This window comes from Drosophila obscura, unplaced genomic scaffold, assembly GCF_018151105.1.
Source record: "Drosophila obscura isolate BZ-5 IFL unplaced genomic scaffold, ASM1815110v1 contig_150, whole genome shotgun sequence".
In the NCBI taxonomy this organism is placed as follows: domain Eukaryota; kingdom Metazoa; phylum Arthropoda; class Insecta; order Diptera; family Drosophilidae; genus Drosophila; species Drosophila obscura.
Genome location: NW_024542736.1, coordinates 9,096,581 through 9,118,364, shown reverse-complemented (window position 1 = coordinate 9,118,364; position 21,784 = coordinate 9,096,581). Strand labels below are relative to the sequence as shown.

At 46.6% G+C, this 21,784-nt stretch overlaps 1 protein-coding gene across 1 annotated transcript in view; it reads right to left on the bottom strand.

Moving 5' to 3' along the window:
* Positions 1–581: 581 nt before the first annotated feature.
* Positions 582–21,784, bottom strand: part of LOC111077736 (nucleolysin TIAR) — a 90,953-nt gene continuing 69,750 nt past the window's right edge. The window contains exons 3-8 of the mRNA XM_041591601.1: positions 12,964–13,039; positions 3,419–3,521; positions 3,110–3,302; positions 1,026–1,373; positions 772–940; positions 582–706 (exon numbers count right to left, since the gene is read on the bottom strand). Of these exons, the coding sequence (XP_041447535.1) occupies positions 665–706; positions 772–940; positions 1,026–1,373; positions 3,110–3,302; positions 3,419–3,521; positions 12,964–13,039 (931 nt within the window). The 3' untranslated portion in view covers positions 582–664. The remainder of the gene's footprint in view (positions 707–771; positions 941–1,025; positions 1,374–3,109; positions 3,303–3,418; positions 3,522–12,963; positions 13,040–21,784) is intronic.

Genomic DNA, 21,784 nt, shown 5'->3' with positions numbered 1-21,784 from the left:
GTTTTTCGAGTTTTTTGGTTTTTTGGTTTTTTGGTTTTTCTGTTTCTTTGATTAGATCAATTTTAATTATGACTATTGCACTTTCTGGCCTGTGTTCTGTCCTCTGTGTTTTTTGTTGCCATTTGAATGCTTAATCTATGCAGCCATCAACAATTTGGTTAGATATTTATGTTTTTCGGTTGGTTTTTAGACTTTTAGTGTTGGATTGCATTGAATTATATATTCTCCTGGATATATTTATGGCATATTCAGCCATGAGCAATTTGCAATATTTTTACACTTCTGGCAACCCATAGACTTGGGCTACTTGATTCATGCCCCCTCCTGCTGTTGGCTGCTGCTCGTTGTTCTGTACCTGCTGCTGCTGCTGTTGCTGCTGTTGCATCCAGTGAGGGGGATAATACAGTTGGGGGACATAGTGTGGCTGCTGCTGCTGCTGATGCTGCTGCTGCTGGTGATGGTGGTTCTGGGGTGGTTGTTGCTGTAGTGGCTGCAGTTGGTGGTGCTGCTGGTATTGTGGCTCCTTCACATATTCGCCGGACGTGGTCAACAGTGGCAGTTGCTGCTGCTGCTGCTGCTGCTGCTGCTCTTGCGGCTGTTGCAACTGTTGCTGCTGCTGCTGCTGTTGTTGTTGTGTGGGATACATGGCCACGCCTCATGGCAGCTACACGAGCAAACTAGGCGCCAGCCACTCGTCCTCCGCCAGCTGGAAGAGCCACAAGCACAATTCACAATCGTTAGCCATCATCTGGCCATCAATGACCCACTCACCTGCGGACTGACCTGAAACTGTTGCATGGGATAGGCCACCACTCCGGTAGCCTGTGGCAGCCCACTGCCCACGCTCTGTGTGATCTGCTGTGCCGTGCCAGCAGCGGCACCCGCCAGCTGCGGCTGTGCAGGCACACTCTGCCAGGTTCCCGGCAGCTGTACGCCCATCCTGCAAATACAAAAATATTGGAAGACGGGATTGGTTTAACCAATGCCAAGACTTTCGCCCCCACAGACTGGCAGTCAGTGCTCACCCCATGTATCCGGCCTGCTGATAGCCGGCGAATTGACCGTAGGTGAAGCCCTGCATGCCCTGCAGGAACTGGCCGGGCTGCAGGGCGCTGGCCGGGGCCGCAGTGGGATATGTGGGTGCCGGTGGATACCAGTAGCCGGCCACCTGCTGACCGTAGGCAGCCGCTGCAGCTGCCGCAGCCGCGGCGGAGCCAAATGGAAAGCCCTGGGCCAGGGCCTGGCCGGCAATGGCCGACATATGGTTGGGATCGCCGCTTTCCTTGCCCCACGCACACTTCACTGGCTGCTGGTTGATTTCCGTGTTGTTGACGGCCACAATGGCATGGGTGGCCGCCTCCTTGGTGGAAAAACTGAAATATCGAAATCGGAATTGGAGTATACATATAGTCTGGGGTGTGCTGGGCGCTGGTTAAGGATAAGGTTGCAGTAAGCAGATTGGCCTGCTTTAATTTCCGTTTAACCCAGAAGCAGTGAGGGGAGCCGCAGAAGGAGCAGAAAGTTGTGGTTGCCAGCCGGCAGAACAAAAGCGTAAAAGTGGTACAAGCGTCTGTGGAATTGTTTTGTTGCGGGTTTCCAGTGGTGGTTTGCTGCTGCCGCTGCTGCTGCTGTTGGCTCTTGCTGGATTGGTTATAATGATGCAGCAACTGCGACGGCAACTCTGATGCAGCTACAGCTGCTGCTGCTGCTGCTGCTTGGGTCCACTTGTAGTCCCCGAGCTCATTATGTTACAAAATGCCAAACAATGCCGCTTCCCCTCTCTCTTCTACTCTCGTGCTCTCCCTGCTCTCTTTTGCCCCTCTCGCTCGCTCGTTTCTCTGGTTTTTTGCATCACGTTTTCCAACACACAAATGAGTTTTGGAGCAGGGCACAAAAGGCGCCCATGGACATGGCCAGCAACTGCAATGCGTTGCTCCAGCTCCCTTGACTGTTGCACCGCCCCCTCTTGCAACCACCCCCGTGACCCGTCCCTGCACCATCTACCCGCCAACCCCCCCTTGTTGCGGTGGGTTGAACTCTGTTCGTCGTGGGCCAACGGCTGCCATTAAAACCCTATCAGCATTCGTGACGGCAGCTGCGATCTGCAACCACCTCCTCGGCAGCATTCATTTTTTTGGCCCCGCTCAATGCAGTTGTTATACCCTTCCTAGGGGTACTACGAAAACAGATTGATGTTTCAGACGATAATATATTATCTAAGGTAGTTTTTCCAACCCACAGCCAAAATAGGCAATTTTCAGTGACATCTTCTGAGAAGAAATAATTGTTTTCCCTCAGCAGGTTGAAGGTTTTTATGATTTGCTGGGTCATCGCACTGCAAGGGTATTCTTTTGGGGTTTTGGTGTACCAAAGTGAGCTATCCTGCATTTTTCTCTCTTTTTTTTGTTCGTGCCATCGTTGTCGCTGTTATTGCGGTTCATTGTTCTGTTTGCAACTTCAAATTTGCCTCGTCGTTGTTGCTGTTGTTGGGTGTAAAAGTGTTGTTGATTTATTAACGGCGGGTGGCTGGGATCGGGATTGGGTCTGGGTCTGCTCTGCCGGTTGGGGTTGGGGTTCGGGCAGTGGCTGGGGCTGCGACTCGGCTTGGTGGGGGCTGTGCCACACATTGATATGGCGTGCACTCAGCGACAACGACAACGAAAACGACAATGGGAATACGACGCTGACACCGCAGACCACAATACACGCACACCGAGTCCGGGCGAACTGGAGGACAGAGGAGTCGCTTTAAGTCGAATGGCGGTGGAGTGGCAGAGAGAGAGGTAGGAAAATCAAAATGGTGGGAAACAAAGGGTTAATGTAGTACACAGTTGGCGCTGTTTTGCTTTAATACCCTGCTAAAAGGGGGAGAACAGACAGTTGGAACGTTACAACCAAAAATCTGGAAGGTATTTTGGTATTTCCTGACTAGCTAAAGAAACATTTCTCTATCCTAGACTGGGAATCAAAGTTTCTACAAAATATTTCTAGTGGAGGGATTGGAGTGTAGGGTATACATTTGGCAGAATTAAATCCGTATGATCTACAGCCTATACCCGTCGTAGGTAATTCTTCAACGATTGCCTGATCATTGAGTAAGAAAACTCACCGAACAAATGCGTATCCTTTGTCCTTGAAGACGCGTATCTCCTGTATTGTGCCATAGGGCGAGAAAGTCTTCTGCAGTATGTCCTCGTTGAGGAAGCCAGAGAGGGCTCCGTTGATGCCGCCACAGTAGACGGTGCAATTGGTGGGGCTGCTCTGGTTGTACACCTCGTCAAAGGTCAGCGGCTTGGCGTTCACTGCAAAGCAGATTGAGATGACAATGGGAGGGAGTCGGTGTTATATGTAGGGGGGGTGTGGGTTGAAATGGGGCTGTGATAATGGACTGATGTACTGATGGACGGGGGATACTCACTGTCTGCCTTGGTTGCCGGCGGCTTCCGTGTGGCCCAATTTGTGCGTATCGAGCGCGAGCCCAACCACTGCCCATTCATGGCAGTGATGGCGGTTTCCGCTTCCTGCAACGAGCCAAATTAAATGGAGAGCAATTAGCTAAAAGCCCAACGCCATTTGCGGGGGTTTGTCTAGCCGCCTAAGCCGCTTACTTAAGTCTCTCTGCCGCACTCCCCTCTGACGCTGAGAGGCCAACCAAAAATGTATAAACAAACAGCTCAGAAAGTGTTAAGGAAAAGCGGCAGCCGCAACAGCAGCAGCAGCAGAAGCAGCAACAACAGCAACAACACAAAAAATGAATAAATAAAGTGAAGAGCGCTAAACAATTGCTACGTTGGCGGAAAAGTTGTTCCTTGGGTAAAACGCAGGCGACATTGTTGCTGCTCGGTTGCCCTTTGATTTACTTGAAAGAAACTACCAACTACCAGCTACGAGGAGTGGGAAGAGGAGTAGAAGAAGTAGCAGTAAGTTGATGGGAATGCCTTATACGTATACGTACAATTTACAAGGCCGTGCACAAATTATAATTTCAATTTCGCATAAAAGGTAATTCGTGCGTATCAAACGTGATTCATGCCAAAATGATTGCAACTGGCAGAAGGTCCTTGCATGCAGCCAGACTACTCTCTCTCGCTCTCTCTCTCTCTCTCTCCCTTCCTCTCGTTCTCTTTCTAGTTGGATACACGGGATGGATGTGTGAGAGTGGCAGTATGGTGGGCGTTTCATAGCAATTTACTTGCGGCACACCATAAGACCTCAGACTATCCAGACCCAGACCCAGACCCGGGCCGAACCAGCCGAACCAGACGTTGCAGCTGCTCATTGCACGTTCTTTAAATGGCAACGAAGTCGACGCTTCGGCATCGGCATCGTCTGTGGCTGGCAGTAACTGTAACTAGGCACCCCACCTCGGGCTTTTCCGACTTTTTTCTTTTCATTAATTTTCCTTCGCTTTGTGAACGGGTCGGAGGCGCAGTCAGGGTCTCTGACTGCTGGCTGCTGCTACGTGCTACGCTTGAAATCAGCGTTGACGTGCAGCGGCTGAAAAAACGGTTGTTCCCCCAAAACACCGGAAGTAGACTCTGGGAGGCAAACTTTTGAAGAGCTCACCAGAGTACGGATCTTGTTTGGCTAATGACTCTGTCTGTTCGGCGGGGCCGAGAGGGGGAGCTCTTTCAGAGCTCAAAAGTGGAAAGTTTGAACATTGGCCAACTACCGTAGACCTAATGGATGTCGAACTTCGAAAAGGTGTTTAGAACTGCTGTGCATACGAGTATATGGCGAACATGACTGATACTTTATAGCAGACTTGCATCTTGGCCGTGTCCAAGCCTCACTTTTCTGAAGCAGTTTATTCCCCCATTATCGATGGGATATCCGACAATAATTCCAATCGTTTGAATTGCTTCTCTTTGTGTGTCCTGAATTGCTGCTTGCCTTGCGCCTTTAATTTTTAACAACTTGAGCAAAAGTCAACAATCGAGCGCCTGCCCCGTCAGCGATAAACCACGCAACTGTCGCCCAACTTTGGCTATAATTTAATGTCTGAATGTGTGCTGCGTCTGTGCGAGTGTGTGTGTGAGTGTGTGTGTGTGTGGCATGTGTGTATGCTCGAGTATGCCAACGAACGGCAACGTCGCTCAGTTTGCGTGCGTGCGCATTTTTATGCATTGCCAGTTGCATTTTTCATATTTGCATAAACTATAAATTTTACATTTTTTAAGCGATACGCATCGTTGATTGCAACACACACACACACACACACATACACACACACACACACATACATATACACGTACAAATAGGGCCACAGAACCCACTCAACTCCGTACGGGGAGGAGCTCCCCTGTGATTCCCCGCCGCGCACACAAATGTTATTTAAATACTTTAGCTTTAGCTTTAAGTAATGGTACTCATTTTGTATTTGCTACTGGCACTACTCGTATTGCGGTTGCTGAATGGTTCGCAGCATGAGACATCATTCAGGACTTATTTCAGGCACTGACGTCCAGTCAAGTGCATGCAGCTGGACAGCCCCCTGGCTTCCTTTCCACAATTGCAACTGAAACTGCAATTCCGTGTGTCAATGAAAATTGTCTTAGCAAATGGTCAGCTCAGCTGGCGTCTGACTCTTTTTCTCGTATTCTCTCTGTGAGGGTGGGTTGGAGGGAGGGGTTTGTTAAGGGAACTTTTGGCCAGACAAAAACTTCTTCTTTTTCTGCAACGGACACTTTTTGGTCGAGCAGTTTTTGTTGCTTTGACAGTCTTTGAACCTGGCAAACTTTATCAATCATTTTGGCGGTAAATTAGGAAAAGAAAAACACATTTTAAAGGTAGAACTGAGCTTACTTTATACCAGACAGAACTAAAGCCAACTCGAGCCACCATAATGACGACTTTATTATATCACAGTTGGGGGAGTTCAAGAACCTTTTGAGTCATTTGCCAATTCATCTTGCTCGAGTGGCAGTTTAAGGACCGCAATATGGCACCCACTACGACTTGCCAAACTATTTATGAAACTCTCCGAAGCCCAGCCCCCAATTTGGGCCCAAAACTTGGCTCTGAGAATATGTAAGCTAATTGGAAATTTACTGTGGAGAAGCATTGGGTCAAGCAGCGGCAGCCGCCAGACGACAATGGAAAACGTCTTGGGTGGGTTCGACTACTCCCACTCCCCCCCATCGACAGTTGGTACGACAAAAGTTATTTGTGTGTGTGTGTGTTTGTGTGGCTAAACTGTTTGCAGTCGATTGTAGTTGGTGGGGGCGGGGAAATTAATTAATGGTGAATGGTGAATGGCAAATTGGCAGCTAATAGCAGGAGCGGAAAAGTTGAAGCGTTTTCCGCTCTGTCGCTGTGACAACCAGCAAAACAGCTGTAATAGCACGCAGGCCGTCAGCACTGCCTAGTTCTACTTCTAGTTCCAGTTTCAGTTGGCAAATTAATTCCTCTTTGATTAAAAGTTCGCAGGACAGTCTGTTCTGTTCTGTTGGACAGTCAAAAGTTTGTTGTCGCCTGCCGCGCGACACGCAATGAACAATTCACTTGAAAATTTTCTAAATGACAACTTCCGCTTTTTGGGGATAAGTTAATTAATTTTCATGGACATGGATGGTGGGCAAAAGTTTTTTGGCTTTCTTCAAAAAATTTAAGAACATTTTGCCGTGCAGATTCAATTTGGGCGGCCAAACTTCTTGTGTAAGTCAACGTTGAGACTGTCGGCGGGGGGGGACTGGGCCTTTTGTAAATATTGATTACTTGATAAGGCGCAGAATCCTTTAATGCTGGATATAGTCCTCCTCCCCATTGCCCCAACCATGGTCGAAGCGGAAATGAGTCGGGCATGAGATGTTATGGTATGGGTGTGTCTTAAGAAACAAAACCAAAAAGGCGAAATACCTTCATTAAGCGAATGAAGAAAAGCCAAAAGTAAGTTGAAGAATTTTTAAGTGGTTTAAAAGGGTTTTGTCATACTTTTCATGTGGATCTCTCGCTGGAATCGACCCAAGCCCCCCAGACCCAAACCCCGAAACGCTTTCGCTTGCCACAAATGGGGGCAGGCTGGCGGTGTGCTGGTTGTGGCTGACGTTTCGTGTGTATACAGCCGTAAGTCGAGAGCAAGACATTTTCAATGTTTATTAAAACAATAAGGAAATGGTTTTGTGCCTAAGCGAAAAAAGGCCAACCGGAATAGGAAAAACTGTAGCCAAAAGAAGGTGCAAAAAAAAGGCAAACCCAAACCCAAACACACACACAGAGAGTGAAAGGGGGATAATCCGACACATTTGGAGAATGTTCTTCCTTTTCTTTTGGGAGACCATTTTGTTCCTAAAAAGGTAGCAGACACCAAGTATTTAGTCCCTTTTCCCTCATTCCGGACTAAAAGGTTTTTGGCCTGGCCAACTCCTAAGCCGTTTTAGCTTTGTTCTTTGGCCAGATTCATTAACGTGGCTATTTAGATAAGCGTGAAAGTCGGTATCAGAGGGGGCACGTCATCCCAGTTCCATTCGCATTTCCCCAGTTGAATATTAAAGAGAGATAACATCCTGCCCGAGCAATTGTACGAGTTCTGATGATGATTTCTTGATATTTATAAAATAACTCAAGTGGCAAATCGTTTGCACACTCGCATTTGTCGCATTCCAAGGAGGACATCGATGGAGACGTAGATGGAGACGGAGATGATGATGTGGCCAAGAAAGGCAGCGAGAATCCTTAGTCATCCAACTGGATTCTGGTTGCTGGTTTCTGGTTGCTGCTTTCTGGCTGCTATTGAGACTCTGTCTCTTTCGGGGAATCATGTCTGGGACCCAGTCAACGGTAAAAACTGTTTTCATTTCGCTTAGGCCAAAACGATTTTCGATTTTTGACCATTCGTTGCCTCCTGGACGGTCACACATCACAGGCACATCCAAAATGCTGGGTGAAACGGCGGGCAGTTATTGACCAAAAAAACCAAAAAAAAAAAAAATCAGTATTTCACGCTAGAACGCACTTTTGTCAAGACATAATTCCATGGGATTTATTTATGTATGTCAGTTTTTGCCCTTGTTTCCCATTCGGAATCACTCCTCCTCTCCCCCAACCATTGAATGGTTTTTTATAGCTGCTGCTGCTGCTGCTGCCTGAGGGGTGACGGACGGGTCTGGTCTGCTTTTGGGGTTCCCGTGTACGTACGTACGGTTCTTATGCGCTTATGCGTGTGTAGGCAGTTTGTCCCTATGGCCCTAGTCCTCAAATCACTAGTTTCTGAATTATTATGGAAAGCATAAAATGAATGTCCAGGCCATTTATATTTATAACCCAACCGAGTTCTCTACGCTTCACAAAATTTATGGCCGGAATGTTGAGAATAAATAAATTGAAAATCAGGAAGAGGAATCAGGAATCAGAAATGAACTGACTTTGGCTTTAAAGGGAAGTTAAAGGTACGTTTTGTGGCAGTCGAAGTGACTCGAAAAGCAGCACAATTGAAGTCTCCACAAGATCTTGAGGAATCTATTTCCTATTAAGAAATAGAAACATCTAATGATATTCCAAGCGAAGTGTTAAGTGTGTTAAATATAATTTAAATAAAGTATCAGTCAAAGTCAATAAAGTATCAGTCAAAGAGAGAGAGCTACAACCGCCAGAGGAACGACCTGCAATAGTATCTGCTCGAAGCTATCATTTCTTTCTTGTTATCTATTTATGCTGCACTTTTGAACCCATCCCAAAAAAACAGGGCAGAGTGGTGCCGGCTACCGAAGAACTCCACCGACAACAGGGGAATGGTTCCAATTTTCGAACTTTCTCGATTAGTTTCGATGCAAGCCCCAAAAGAGGAAGACAGAAATACACACACACACAGACGCATACAGACGCACAGCTACACACACAGACCAAATGGCAAACTCAAATATTTCAAATTAAGTTTCTCGACATGCGTTTTGCAAACACAAACACACAGACACCCACACACACACTCACACACCCCCACACACATAACACACAAACGCCTTGCCTAAGCCGATATGCCACGCCTCCTGTCCCCCTAGCCTCACCGCCCTGTCGCTTGCAGCTGATTTAATGCAAATTTTATTTATGCGAAAAGTTTTATTAAATTTTTGTGCAAAGTTGATATTTTCTGTGGTTTTGCGGAAATTGAAAAGTTATTTTTCGAATGGCTTACTGCACACACACACACACACACACAGAGAAAAAGTAGGGGATATATCAAGTGTATGTGTGTGTGCATTGGGATTGGTAGTTGAACTGCAAGCGGAAAAGGAAGAAACAGTTTCTTTCATTTTGCACTTCCGCTGCCGGCGCTTATGGCATTTTTGCCAATCGCCCAGGCTTTCCCACAAAGCCCCATTCCCCCATTACCCCATTCCCAATGCCAAAAGCAGCTCAAGCCTTCACCCAAAAATCCCACAAAAATATTTAACGCAAATTGTTTGCCAACATATTTTAAATAAACAGTGGGGCAAAAGTATCTCGCTCGCATCTTCCCATCCCTTCCCTTCCCGTCCCCGTCTGTGGGTTCCACCCACCGTTGACGACGCATACAAATTGCCATAATTTAATAACCATCAAGGCAAGCCTGAGCTGAGCATTTGCATGAGGAGCGAAAGCACGGGGCTGCCGGCGTGTCATTAGCATCATAAATCACAGCAGAAAAAAAAACAACGACAAGTACGGACAAAAATTTACGCAAACATTAAACGCAATAAACATGTCGATGCCAGCGAAGAGACAGAAGCGACATGAGAACGAGCAGGAGCAACATCAGCAAGCAGCTGGAAGCAGAAGCCAAAGTAAATGTACAAGAGGCAATATCGGCAGGAGCTGGAACAAAAGCCAAAGGAGACATCTAAAGATGGTGCAGGAGCAGGATCAGGACTCAAAGGAGACACAGCAACCACAATAGAAGGAACTGGAGAAGGAGCAACATCAGCAGGCAGTGAAACGGTAGCAGGAACGGTGTTTGTGCCTCCCCCCCGCAAGTTTCTACCAAAATGCTAATGTCCTGCCGTACTCTCGACTCTCGGCTTCTGCTATTGTCACACATCCAACGAATATTAACATATTATTGCATGCCACATGCCACGTGGCCACAGAAAACAACTCAGGCTGTTCCTGCATCTTGAGTGGTGGCGCCTTCCATGAATTGTCGACTTTCCTTACGACACAAAACTGATTTGCCCGCATTATGGAGACAAAGGCAGGCTCAGGACCAGAACCAGCACAAGCGCCAGCACCAGCGCCTGAGTTGCATTTAATCGCATTACTCTCCCTGTCGCTGCCTTTTTACCCTCTTCTCCGTCGCTGCCTTCTCCATGCCCCAGACATCACACTATTACTTATTTTTCGTTGTATAATGCACTTAAATTTATTTAAAAGTTGCAACGACGCCAGAAAAAAAACAACAACAATAACAGCGACGACAACGAAAGCGAATTGACAATGTGTGCAGCGAACAAGATATAATGTCGACTTGCCATTGCCCCACAACCACCTTCAGCCAGTAGCAGTGGCAGCAGCAGCAGTGGCATTGGCTTACGTACTGCATGCTGCATGCCCCATTCTTCTCATCATCTTCTTGTGCGTTTCATTGTTGCATTATTATCATTTGTTGTTATTGTTGTCTTGTTGCCGTTCTTGCCGCTGTTGCCACTGCCGTTTGTCGCGGCACACACAATGCCAATGGTTAACCCACTCGCCTGCACACTCGCCCACACTTGCCTCAGAAGTATCTTTTATGATTCTGTTGTTGTTCCCTTCCCTGTCATGTGCATGTGCACTTAAATTAAAAAAGCCTTCCGCACACATTGGCCACAACATGCATCATGTTGCATGTTGCAACGTGCGGGTTTTGCAAAAAAAACATTGAAAATGCCATGCAGACACACAGAGTTTGATTAAACATGGTCCAGTCTTGCCAGCACTTAATGGAAATCAATAAAAACTAAACACACGGAAATCAAAAGAAATCAAATTCATTCAATAAAAGGTATTCATAACTTTGAAGAAATGTCAGCTGTGCGAACCGATGCGTGACATGCCAATAATGCATAGGCTTTGGCCTCAATTTTACCGATCGTTACTTTGATTTTATAAAGAATATCCAGAATAGATAATCCCCACATCATTCCAGCAAAAAGAATGACAAATTTGTAGCAAAATCTCCGTTCTCTTTGTGGAAAAAAAACCGGATTCAAATCATAGCACCCAACTGAAGCTACTTAGATGGAAAACACACACATTAAGTATACGCGCCATTGGACGGGCCCCTTAATTCCATCAAAAACAAGCCAGTTCCCCCAAACGGCTTTGACTTCGACTTTTGGCCTGTACATATATTTGAATGACAGCTGCCAGCGATGCGTGGGCGTAGGCGTGGCAGCCTACAAGTGTCAGAGATTAGGTTGTATTTGCACACGACCTGTTCCCAGGGCCCACACCTCGCTGCTCTTTCCACAGCTGTAGTCGATGGCGCCGCCCCACGAAATCCGCGCTCATCACTGCTTTGCCCTGCCAAGCATTGTTCTGACGTACAGTTTGCGGCATTAGCATGAAAATTTAATTAATAATTTTGAACATTTGCCGCCTAATTGACTTGCAGCACCTTTGGCTTTTACGCCCTCTCTTAGAGTCTCCGAGTCTCAGAGTCGCTGCCTCTGCCGCTGACTGCAGCATTGATTTGGCTTAAGCCTTTGGCTTTTCCCACAAAAGTATCTTCAATTTGGCTATGTATCTGTGTATCTTTGTGTGGGTCTAAGCCCTAAGCTAGCGCATTTTTTCTGCTTGACTGACTGACACCCCATTCGTTTGGCTCTGCCTCTGGTGGCTCTGTCTTTGATGCTGCCTCCCCTCTCTCAGTCGGCGCTTTGTCGAATTTTCTACCTATTAAGCACATGAAATTCAATCACAAAACACAGATACACCACACACGCACACACACAGAGGCGGCCTGGGCTGGTTTCCCTTGTTTGGAACCTTATCAGCTGCGGCTTAAACATATTGAATATGATGTGTAAATGTTTACAGGGTCTCCCCGGAGCGGCGGGTTCAAGGGTTGCTCCTGGGCCTGCCTGAACCGTGGGATACGCTGCATCTGCGGCCATAAAAAAAATCTGTTTCAAATGCGTGACTCCCCTAGAAAATGGCCGAAGGATCCATTCCATCCTTAATATACGAGTGCGTCCATTTGTTAGAAAATAAAATCAAATAATTGCCCAAAGGCAATCCAGGCTTAAGTCTTTTACAAAGAAAGTGTTTAGAGCAGGATGCCAAATGAAACGTCACGAATAGAACAATATATACATATATGTTTATTTATTCTTAATATGGCGAAGGCATTAGGCGACGATGTGTCAGGTGCGAGTGCTACGTCAAGACTCCATAAGGGCCGGAGGTGCGAATTGCCCATACCCTACGCAATGCTACGAATAGAGAGCTAGAGAGTGATAGATCGAGAGAGTGATTTCGAAAACCAATAGAAAGAAAGGTGCGAGACGAAAGAACGGTTGAAACGGCTATTACAGTCAGGGGTGTAGTGGCGGGTGTAGGTACTTATCGATTACAATTAGGTACAGTAGGCAGTGCAAATAACGAACACAGAACAGGATTTACTTTAAGGTTGCACCACTGACTATAAATACTGAATAAGGCTCGGCTGGGAGACCATACAGGAAGTTTGAGGAAAAACAAAAGCCACAGGTGTCTTTTGATATGTTAAGTTGCCGGAGGCCCGTCAACCTGGCTGCTGGCCAAAGTTTCAGATTGTTTTAATTAAGATTTCATTTCATTGGGAAGACAAAGCCAAAACCCCTGCCCCAGCTCCAGCCCCAGCTCCCAGGATGTGGGCGGAGCGCAGCTGCTTCTGTCTGTCTGCTTACTTAGAAAATTAAACTTGTGCACGGGGACTAATGCGAGTTTGATTGAAACATTTCTAATTGCTGTTGAAATACGCTCGGTTTTGGGTTGCTTTTGATGTTGCAAAATTGTACGTTGGCTTACCGATTTCTTGACAAAGCTGACAAACCCATATCCCTTTGATTTCAACGTCTGCGGATCACGCACCACTCTGCAGTCTCTGTGGATGATACAGAATGTGAAAATACATTTAATCTTGGGTGATTAGTTCATCTTAAGGCCATGAAACGCAAAACAAAAGCAATTAAAAAATGCAGCTAACAATAAATTATTAAAGCTATTTAAAATTATCTCTTAATGGTGATGGGAAAACATTTGGACGCCCAGCCAAGGATAATGGCCCGGCGAGAAACCCTTCAGCAAATTAAAAAAAAGAAACCCAGAGCGCTGGCCAAAGTAAAAGTCAAGAGGCCAAGTCGATGTCGACACAGAGGAAATCCAATAGAATTACGTGTGAGGAAATATGAAGCGTGGAAGAAGGCAAAAAAACCTACGTTCGAAAGGGATTTCCTACTCGTAATGGAAGTGCAGATACTGGAGGCAGCGGCCGAGGCAGCGGCAGCGCCTTCAAGGATGTCAGTGTGTATTTGGTGTGATGGTGGTGGTGGTGCTGCTGCTGCTGGTGCTGGTGGTGGGGCGTGGTTAAGGCGATTTACCCCTGCCACCAGGCAAAGCAAGCAACCACGTGTCGTGTCGTGGACGCTGCTGCACACATTGCCTGCTGCTGCTGCTGCTGCCTTCTGATGGAGAATCGGGGCGTCAGCATTCGGCTTAAATATGTTTTCCCGTCCGGACTAAGCCACGAAGAAATATTTTAGCCCTCCTCTGGCCCAGCTTTCCATGTATGCAAGTGTGTGTGTGTGTGTGTGTGTGTGTGTGTGTGTGCGGGCCAACCGCAACAGCAACAACAGGCGAATGAAGTTGGTAGTGGCTACTGGGAAACCAGACCAAGCTTGGGGGGGCCTGTGCAGGCAACCCGCATGTCGACCACGGCATTTAAAAAAGGCCAACTTGATTGTAAATCACGATAAAAGTCAATTTTTAATATGAGTTTTAGTTTAGCCCGTGTCCCGAACTTCCCTCTTCCCACTTTTAGCCGCTTTCATGTTAAGTGGTAGAAAAAAAAAACAAAAAAAAAAGGCTGGAAACGTATTTTAATGGCCTTTGGCTCTCGTTCGGCTTCGGGTGGCGGGTGGCCTCAAGGTTGAAAATTTATGGAGCCGGCACGGGGCAGGGTGGCTGACCAACAGCGAAATTGCATTGCGATTGCATTGGTGGGGATTCGTGGGGACTGTGGGCCGCAGCCCACAATCGATATGCCCATAAAATGTCAAACAAAAAACATATTTAATTAAACTTTAATATTTATTAGCCGGGCAAAGGAATTGCAGCTGCAATTGCTCCGGGCGGAGGGGTGTACTCCGCAATACTCAGCTGGGGCTCGTTCTGATCTGGCTTTGATAGGGATTGGCGATGGATGGGACTCCAACGGCCGGGACAAAGGCTCTGCTGCCTTCGGACGTGTCTGGACTGTGCTGGCCCAAGTCTGCCGCTGGTCTGGCTTGCACGCAAACAAACATACAAACACGGCATGCAAACACCAAAACAAACACTCAAACAAGCACACACACACACACACATACACACACATACAGAGTCAGTTGTACGAAAGATCCCTGTCAGCAGCGACCGGGCTGCCAATGGGATTGTGCTAACAAATTAAAAGCCATGCAACCATGCCTGTATCTGTGCGTGTGTGTGTGTGTGTGTGTGTGTTGTGGGGGGTGTCTCCCTTTGAGACTGGTGTAGTCAGTCCCCGCCCCCCTTGCGATCCCCAGAGCATATCATATTTCACAATCGATAAACATCACAGTTCATATTTTCATAACGTTTTTGTTTGAATATTTTAACATGCAGACGGTTCGAGCAGGCGAGGAAGTTGATTGGTGTGGCGGGGCAGGGGCAGGGGCAGCACAATTTCCTGCTTGCATGTAAATACGAATTCGAGGATGTCTGCAAGTGCTCTCCCGCTCTCACTCTCTCTCTTCCCAGCATGTTGCAATAATATATTTGAACATTTAACAGAAAACAAATATAACCTTTGCCCCAAGCCACAGCCACTGCCGCAGAGCGGGAAGCCGGAGTCAGAGTCAAAGCTGAGGGGATTTCCGGAAGAGCCTTCGCCTGCACTTCGCATCGATGGCTCTCAAACTGTGTGTTGCCACACACCCACACACACACGCACACAGAGTTGTTATCATGCACGAGAAGCTTCCAAAAATTTTACTACGACTACTGCACCAGCATCAGAGCAGCAGCAGAGCAGCAGCAGCAGGAGGCGGTGAAGTGGCAGTGGGCGTGGCATAGCTGTACCCAATGTTTGCCCAAAGAATTGAGCGACGATGTGGATGCGCCAGAGCCAGATGCATATGAGGACAGAGGCAAAAGACAAGCGAGGCAAGAGAAGAATCTTTCATATGGAATATCAAATGCTCTCACGGGGTTGATAACCAAAAAGATAATGTGATGAAACCCATAAAGATCAGATCCCAACAGTGTTTATTCCATGCATGAAGTGTCCCTTGAAGTTGAGTTAATCTACCATGATCCTTAAATCATTTGAAACCTTCAATCGGCAGTGAAAATACTAATATATGGCTCTAGTGGGGGATCTGCCTTGATGTCTGGGTGTATCTGGCCCAAGATGAATATACCCTGCTGGGCTGTCCTGCCCTCCTCTGCTGTTGCCCGCTCTCAGCTCAGGCCAATCAATATATTTTTTACAAATATTGGCAAAAGTTTTGCTTTTGGCTTAAGCTCTGTGCCTGATACTCGAAAATAAATTCAACTAGAGGAGAAGGAAAATATTTTGCTATCTTAAGTGCATAAAACTATAAACGTTAAACAAAATATTTTACACACACACGCACACACACACACACACATGACGCACACAAATGCGGTTATTTATACTACGTACTCGTATTTTTTGGCTTTATTCCCAAAGCCTTTGGCCCGGCACTCGGAGTAGCTTTTGGCCCGAAACTGATGATGGCTTCGATGCAGAATGGAATGGAAAGGAAAGGAATGTTTGCGGCGCGCGTTGAGCGCATTAGTTGTGGAGTCGCCACTAGTTCGGCTTCTACAATTGGTTTATGCTAAAAATGCCCCCCTACCCAACACCACTACCCACTACCCCAACCACTACGCTGCATAGCTCGGATGCATGGAAAATTCTTTTGTATTTGAATTAAAATTGCATAGATGATTTATAGACGGAATCGAAACTTGGGATATACTCGTAAACTTATGCATGAGATTTTTGTGAAATGCATTTGCGGCATGGGAGTGTGCCAGTGCCAGCCAGCAGGCGGCATTGATAAGTGTGTTAGATATGGGGAGAAAGCTGAAAGGATTTCGATTGAGTAAGCTTTTCCCCGATTGCTACTCAAGTGTGGCCTGTATCCTGTATTGCACGGGCACGGGCACGGGCAAATATAGACATAAGGAAACCTAAACTATCATTTGAAATGCCAGAGAAATCAACTCTGAACACATATTTATGGACGTAACCATGTCTTAACTAGCAATTTGCAATTTCCTGGGCACTTTAGGCGTCTGCCCTTATCTACACTACCATCGCACTCTTGTGCCCCATGTGGCCCCCCCACCCCCCACCGCACACCGACTGACATACGGACATATATAATTTACAGAATGGATCACTCCTTGCCGCATGCTAAACACATCAACGGCAATGGCAAACACAAATTACTCAGCAAAGCAAACAAATGAAAGGCGATAACATCGCGCACCACGAAAGGGGAATTCCCTTGATATGCATTCGAGTCAAAATCTATACCACTAAATCAATGAATTGCGGCTTGTCCTTCAATTTCCTTTGAGTAAGTGTGCCAATGCATTTGCTCGAGCCCGCCCGGACCGCAACTGAAACCCGGAACCCCAGCTCATCCAGCATTCACCCATCAACATCATCATCAACATCATCATCATCATCGTCATCATCCTTTGCCAGCCATTGACTTGCGTGTTTGAAATATTGAAATATTTTTGTTGGCCCTGTTTACACATTGGGCCATTGACTGCGCACCATTTTTTTCTCCCATTTTTCCAAACAAATTTCTGGCCAGAATTTTTATTCGATTTGTGTTTGTGTGTGTTTCTCCGCTTCGGCTTGTGGTGGGAGGGGGGGGGGGGGTGTGAGAACGTTGACTGACTCGTTGGCTTGGCATTTTATTGGCCTGCCTCTGCTGCTCTGGAACGATGATGATTTTCATTTCTTGTTCGCCGTTGAACGATTGCTATCACAGGGGCTATAGCGGGGGCGTGGCAGCTACTTTGATCATCCCGTTCAAATACCAAATACAGTTGTAAATTCAAATGAAATGCAAGCGAGCGCATTGTTTGATTTGAGAGCCAAGGAACGAAGGAAGAAGGGAAGATGACGAGGGGCTATAGGGTTGTGGAAGGGAAATCCTCGCTTTCTGGTTAGCCAAATATTTAAAGTGGATTTCTTGAACATTTTATGAGCTTTTCACTGCGGTTGCGTTCTTTTATTTGATTTGATTTTCCGGCCAGTGGCATCTGGTTCGCCTTGGCCAAGAATTAAGTAATAAATTTTCGTTGGGGAAATATGCGGTTTTGCGAATCGAAATGGCTGAAATGGGCTTAGACACAGAGAGAGAGGAAGAGAGAGAAATAGAGAGAGGAAGTAGAATGAATTGCTGTGAATTACAAATCCGTAAACGTCGCATCTTTGATGCTGCATGCACTCTGCGAAATGGAGAGCAGAGCCAATGAAATGGCCAAAAAGGAAATTCCAAATCGAGGACTCATCACGTTCTCGTCCTTGTCCCTGTGCCCTGTGCTGCCATCGCCGTCATCGTGACATTTATTTACACTAACATGCAAAACTCGCATTGAGACAATTTCATGCTCATCTGCATAAAATCAATTCCATTTTGGGAGACAATTTGAAGATTGGAATACAAATTTCGAATTATCAACATGGGACCCGAACAGAACTGAAGTCGTCGTCGTCGTAGTCGTCGCTGCTCCATGGCAAAATGGCCAGCCAGCAACCGGCAATGATCGCAATCAGCATTGAACCTCCTGCCACTCCAAAGAGGGCCATATGTCTCCTTTTCTTGTGGCTGCTGCTGCTCCTGCTGCTGCTGCTCCTGCTGCTTGTCTTGTGTCGACGCGTCGTCTGTTGTGGGTCCATTTTTTTTCTTTTTCCGGCTTCACTCCCTCTGTCCAGGCACCATTACCACCATTCATGGTGGTCCACTTCTCCTACCATGCATACGTAATGCGCCTGGGGATGCCAGCAGCAGGGCACACTAATTCCAGAGAAGCCATTACGCGTGCCCTCCCTATCCCTGTGTGTGTGTGAGTGAGTGAGCCTGGGCACACTGCAGCTGGGAAATAATGTGGTGTGTGATTTGCCCTGGACAACAGAGCGTTTTTCTCGCGTTTTGCTATTGAAATTTGCTCTTAGCCAAGGCAGAGGTGATATTTCAGCAGGGAAAAAGAGAGAACAAAAATGAAGGAACAAAATTTGCATGCAACTCGTTACGCCGCTGGCACTTGTGTGTTAAGCCCGCTCATCCTCCAGCCACCACACGGCTTTGCTTTGCTTTAGCCCTTTTCCGACAAAAGGAGAAGCAGCAGCAGGAGCACCACTCACACGTGGAAAAAACCGTATCGATTTTGCAGTAAATAAAACATTCAAAGATTGAAGTTGCCGCTTTTGAGCTTAGCCGAATGGTGAGTGTGTTTCATGGTGGCCTCCTTTTTTATGGAGTGAAGTGGAATGGAATGGAGTGGAGTGGAGCGAAGCGGCGTGTCCTGTGCCCCACCAGTCGGTGGAGCGCTTCCTTTTATGGCTTCCGTTTCTATAGCAGCTGCTGCTGCTACTGCTGCTGCTGTGGTGCGGCTGAAGGGATGCCACCGCTGCCAAATTGTAAATATTTTTGTCGGCCACGTAGCGGCGCAGGAGAAAATATTGCATTTCTCGCTTGGCATAATAAACGATGTGCCGACAAAATAAAAAAAAAATACCATCCAGAAAGGGAAGAAAAAGTGTATGGTAGGAGCCACCGAAAACCACACGAAAATACCAACAGTTGCACCGCACAAAGACCACCACACGGACACAATGGGGCATCGTGCACTGCACCGAACAATGCAAGGATCTCCGTAATGGTTTTAGGGGGTAAACAATACGGAACAACTACAAAAAAATGAATGGAAAATGGCTCTTAAAAATGTGACAATTGGTAAATCGATCTCAGCGAGTTTTGGTTTTTCGCAGCTAACGGAAAATTACTATAAGCGGCTATAAGAAATTATTAAAATAAATTCCCATTAAACAAAAATATACAGCCGTATTTAAATTTATAAAATTTCTGAAAATATGAAGGAGCATTCGGAAAGTTAAATCTAATGTTTAGGTCTTTGGGTCTATTACTAAAAAATGTTGAATGTGCTGATTGTATGCACATTGGGACACGCCTGGGCATTCAAACAAAAGTAGATAGTTCAGTGTTTTCGTTTGCCCTTGACACAGTCTAGTATTATAAAACAGATATTATACAATACTTTTACAATTTTGCCGCCTATATTTGGGGGGACCTGCCTCCAACTGCTGGCATATTTTTTGGCAATTCCTTTTACTCAATTGGTATTCGCTTGGTTTGGTTTGGTTTGGTTGGGTTTGGTTTGGATTCTCATCAGCTAAAATGCTTAAATGGTCAGCCCTGTCACATATGGCCAGAACGACGCCAGAGCAGCGGATAGACAAGCCATAACCGAAAAAAAAACACTGGTAAAATCAAATTAAAATGGCGCCATTGCCATACACGCAAATCCACCAACTTTTCTTTGTCCTCTCTGTTTACGTGTGTGTGTGTGTCTGTTGTATAAACTGTTCAATAAATTATATAAGATATAGCATTACGCTCTTCCTTTCGGCATTGATTTGACATGAATTATTGCTTGCCGTGGACAAAAGCAATTCCTGAAATCTTTCTCGCCCATTTGCCCATTGCCCATCTCTCTGCTGCTGCTGCCGTGCCGTAAACTTTAAGGCATTGAAATGTATGAATTCCATTAACTGATGCCAGCCGCAGGCTTAACGTTGAAGTGCATTTCCACCGACCGCCGGACCAAACGAAGCGGGCGTTATTTATAACGCAACAGCCCCAGATCCCCCTGCTTCATTCCCCCCTGCATTCACCATCTGAAGCGTCCAGCACCAAATGACCACGCCCGGACACACGTCAATAAAAGTGCTGCAACGCGTCCACATTGAAGCTGGAATACCCTTGCAGAGGGCATCTTCTGATATCCCCAGATGACCAGAACAAAAATCACATTCACCCAAAAAAATAAACATAGATCGCTTACTATTAATCTCACACGAATAATGGACTGAATACGGCAAGAGTATGTAGAGGTTCGTTCAGTTTCTTTTCTGCTGGTGTTGCAGCCAGTGGCCAGTGGCTGCAGCTGGAACTGGAGCTGGGAGCTGGGAGCTGATGCCAGAGCGATAAGGCTACTTTAACGCTGTCCCCGATTCCTGCATGATGCCACACACGGTCGGCCCCTTTCGTGTTTGCCCCCAATAGTGGTTGATGGCCAGTGAATGGTGGGGTGTGGGGCGTGCGGTGGGTGTGGGAACGTTATAGGGAATGGAGGGGAATGGCGGTTTCAAACATGCAAATTGCTTGCGGTTCGCTTCGGTTTTCCACACTCTACCCCGCTCCACTTGCATTTTTTCGCTTTCATTGAGTGCTCCGCTTACAGTTAACTCGACTCTGCACTTGTCTGTGTGTCTACGCGATTGTATATGTTTGCTTTATGTGCAACAACAAAAATCCATTTAGATTAATTAGTTTTAAAGCGAACCAAGCGGCGCCGGCGCTGCTGTCCTCAGCTTTAAGCTGCTCCCACCATAATGCAGGCAACCGAAGTCGTTGTGGCATAAAATGAAATCATAAAAGTTTCGTCTTTGTTGCTTTATGTGGCACCCACTCTCTCCCTCTCTGACTCTCTCTCCTCTCTCTCTACTCTCAAATGGAGCATCGTCTTTCTGCCCGACTTCACCTGAGAGCTCTGCTGGGTCGGTACTGGCACTGGAATCTCAGTGCCAGTTGCAGTCGGTAATGGCAATCTGGGTCCCCCCCCCGACAAAACGTCGCTTAATGATGCCAAAGATGAGCGACGACCCAACCCGCCGTGTCAATGGACTGGACGGAACCAGCAACCGAGTCCGAAAAGGGCTTCCATGCCCTCCCCCACCTACTTCAATGGCGGACATCTACATAGAGCTAACTAAGCGTGCCGTGTTGGCATCTCCTTTGGTGTTAAACTTGTCGTACATGGACCACTCAAGCAAGCACAAAGCGAACAAAAAAAATACAAAAAAAAATGTAAAAGTAGTGAACTAAAGTTTGCTCAAAAGTTTGTTTATTACACCGACAACGGACACTCACACATACACACACACACAGGGGAAACAGAGGAAAAAATTCGGGTGGCTTTGCCTGAAAAGAATGGTGAGGGGGTTGGTGAGGGGAGTGGAGTATGCAGCTTTCACTCTGGCACGGCGGCAACTTTATATAGTCGTTGAAAATTCATCATCTTTTCAGCAGTTTATGCGCCAGTTTGCGTTTGCTGCCTACTCCTGCAAGGAGATGGCATGGCCTGGCTCTGGCTCTGGCTTTGGGTCTGGCTAAGTCGATTCTGGCCTTGTCTGGCCGCCTTTTGTGTGCGGATCCAGAGTTCTTTGTTTTGCCATCGCCGTTTCCTGTTTTGCTCCATTAAAAACTTGTAACAACTTTTGCTCGTTATCCATTTTTGGTATCAAACTTTCTCTCCC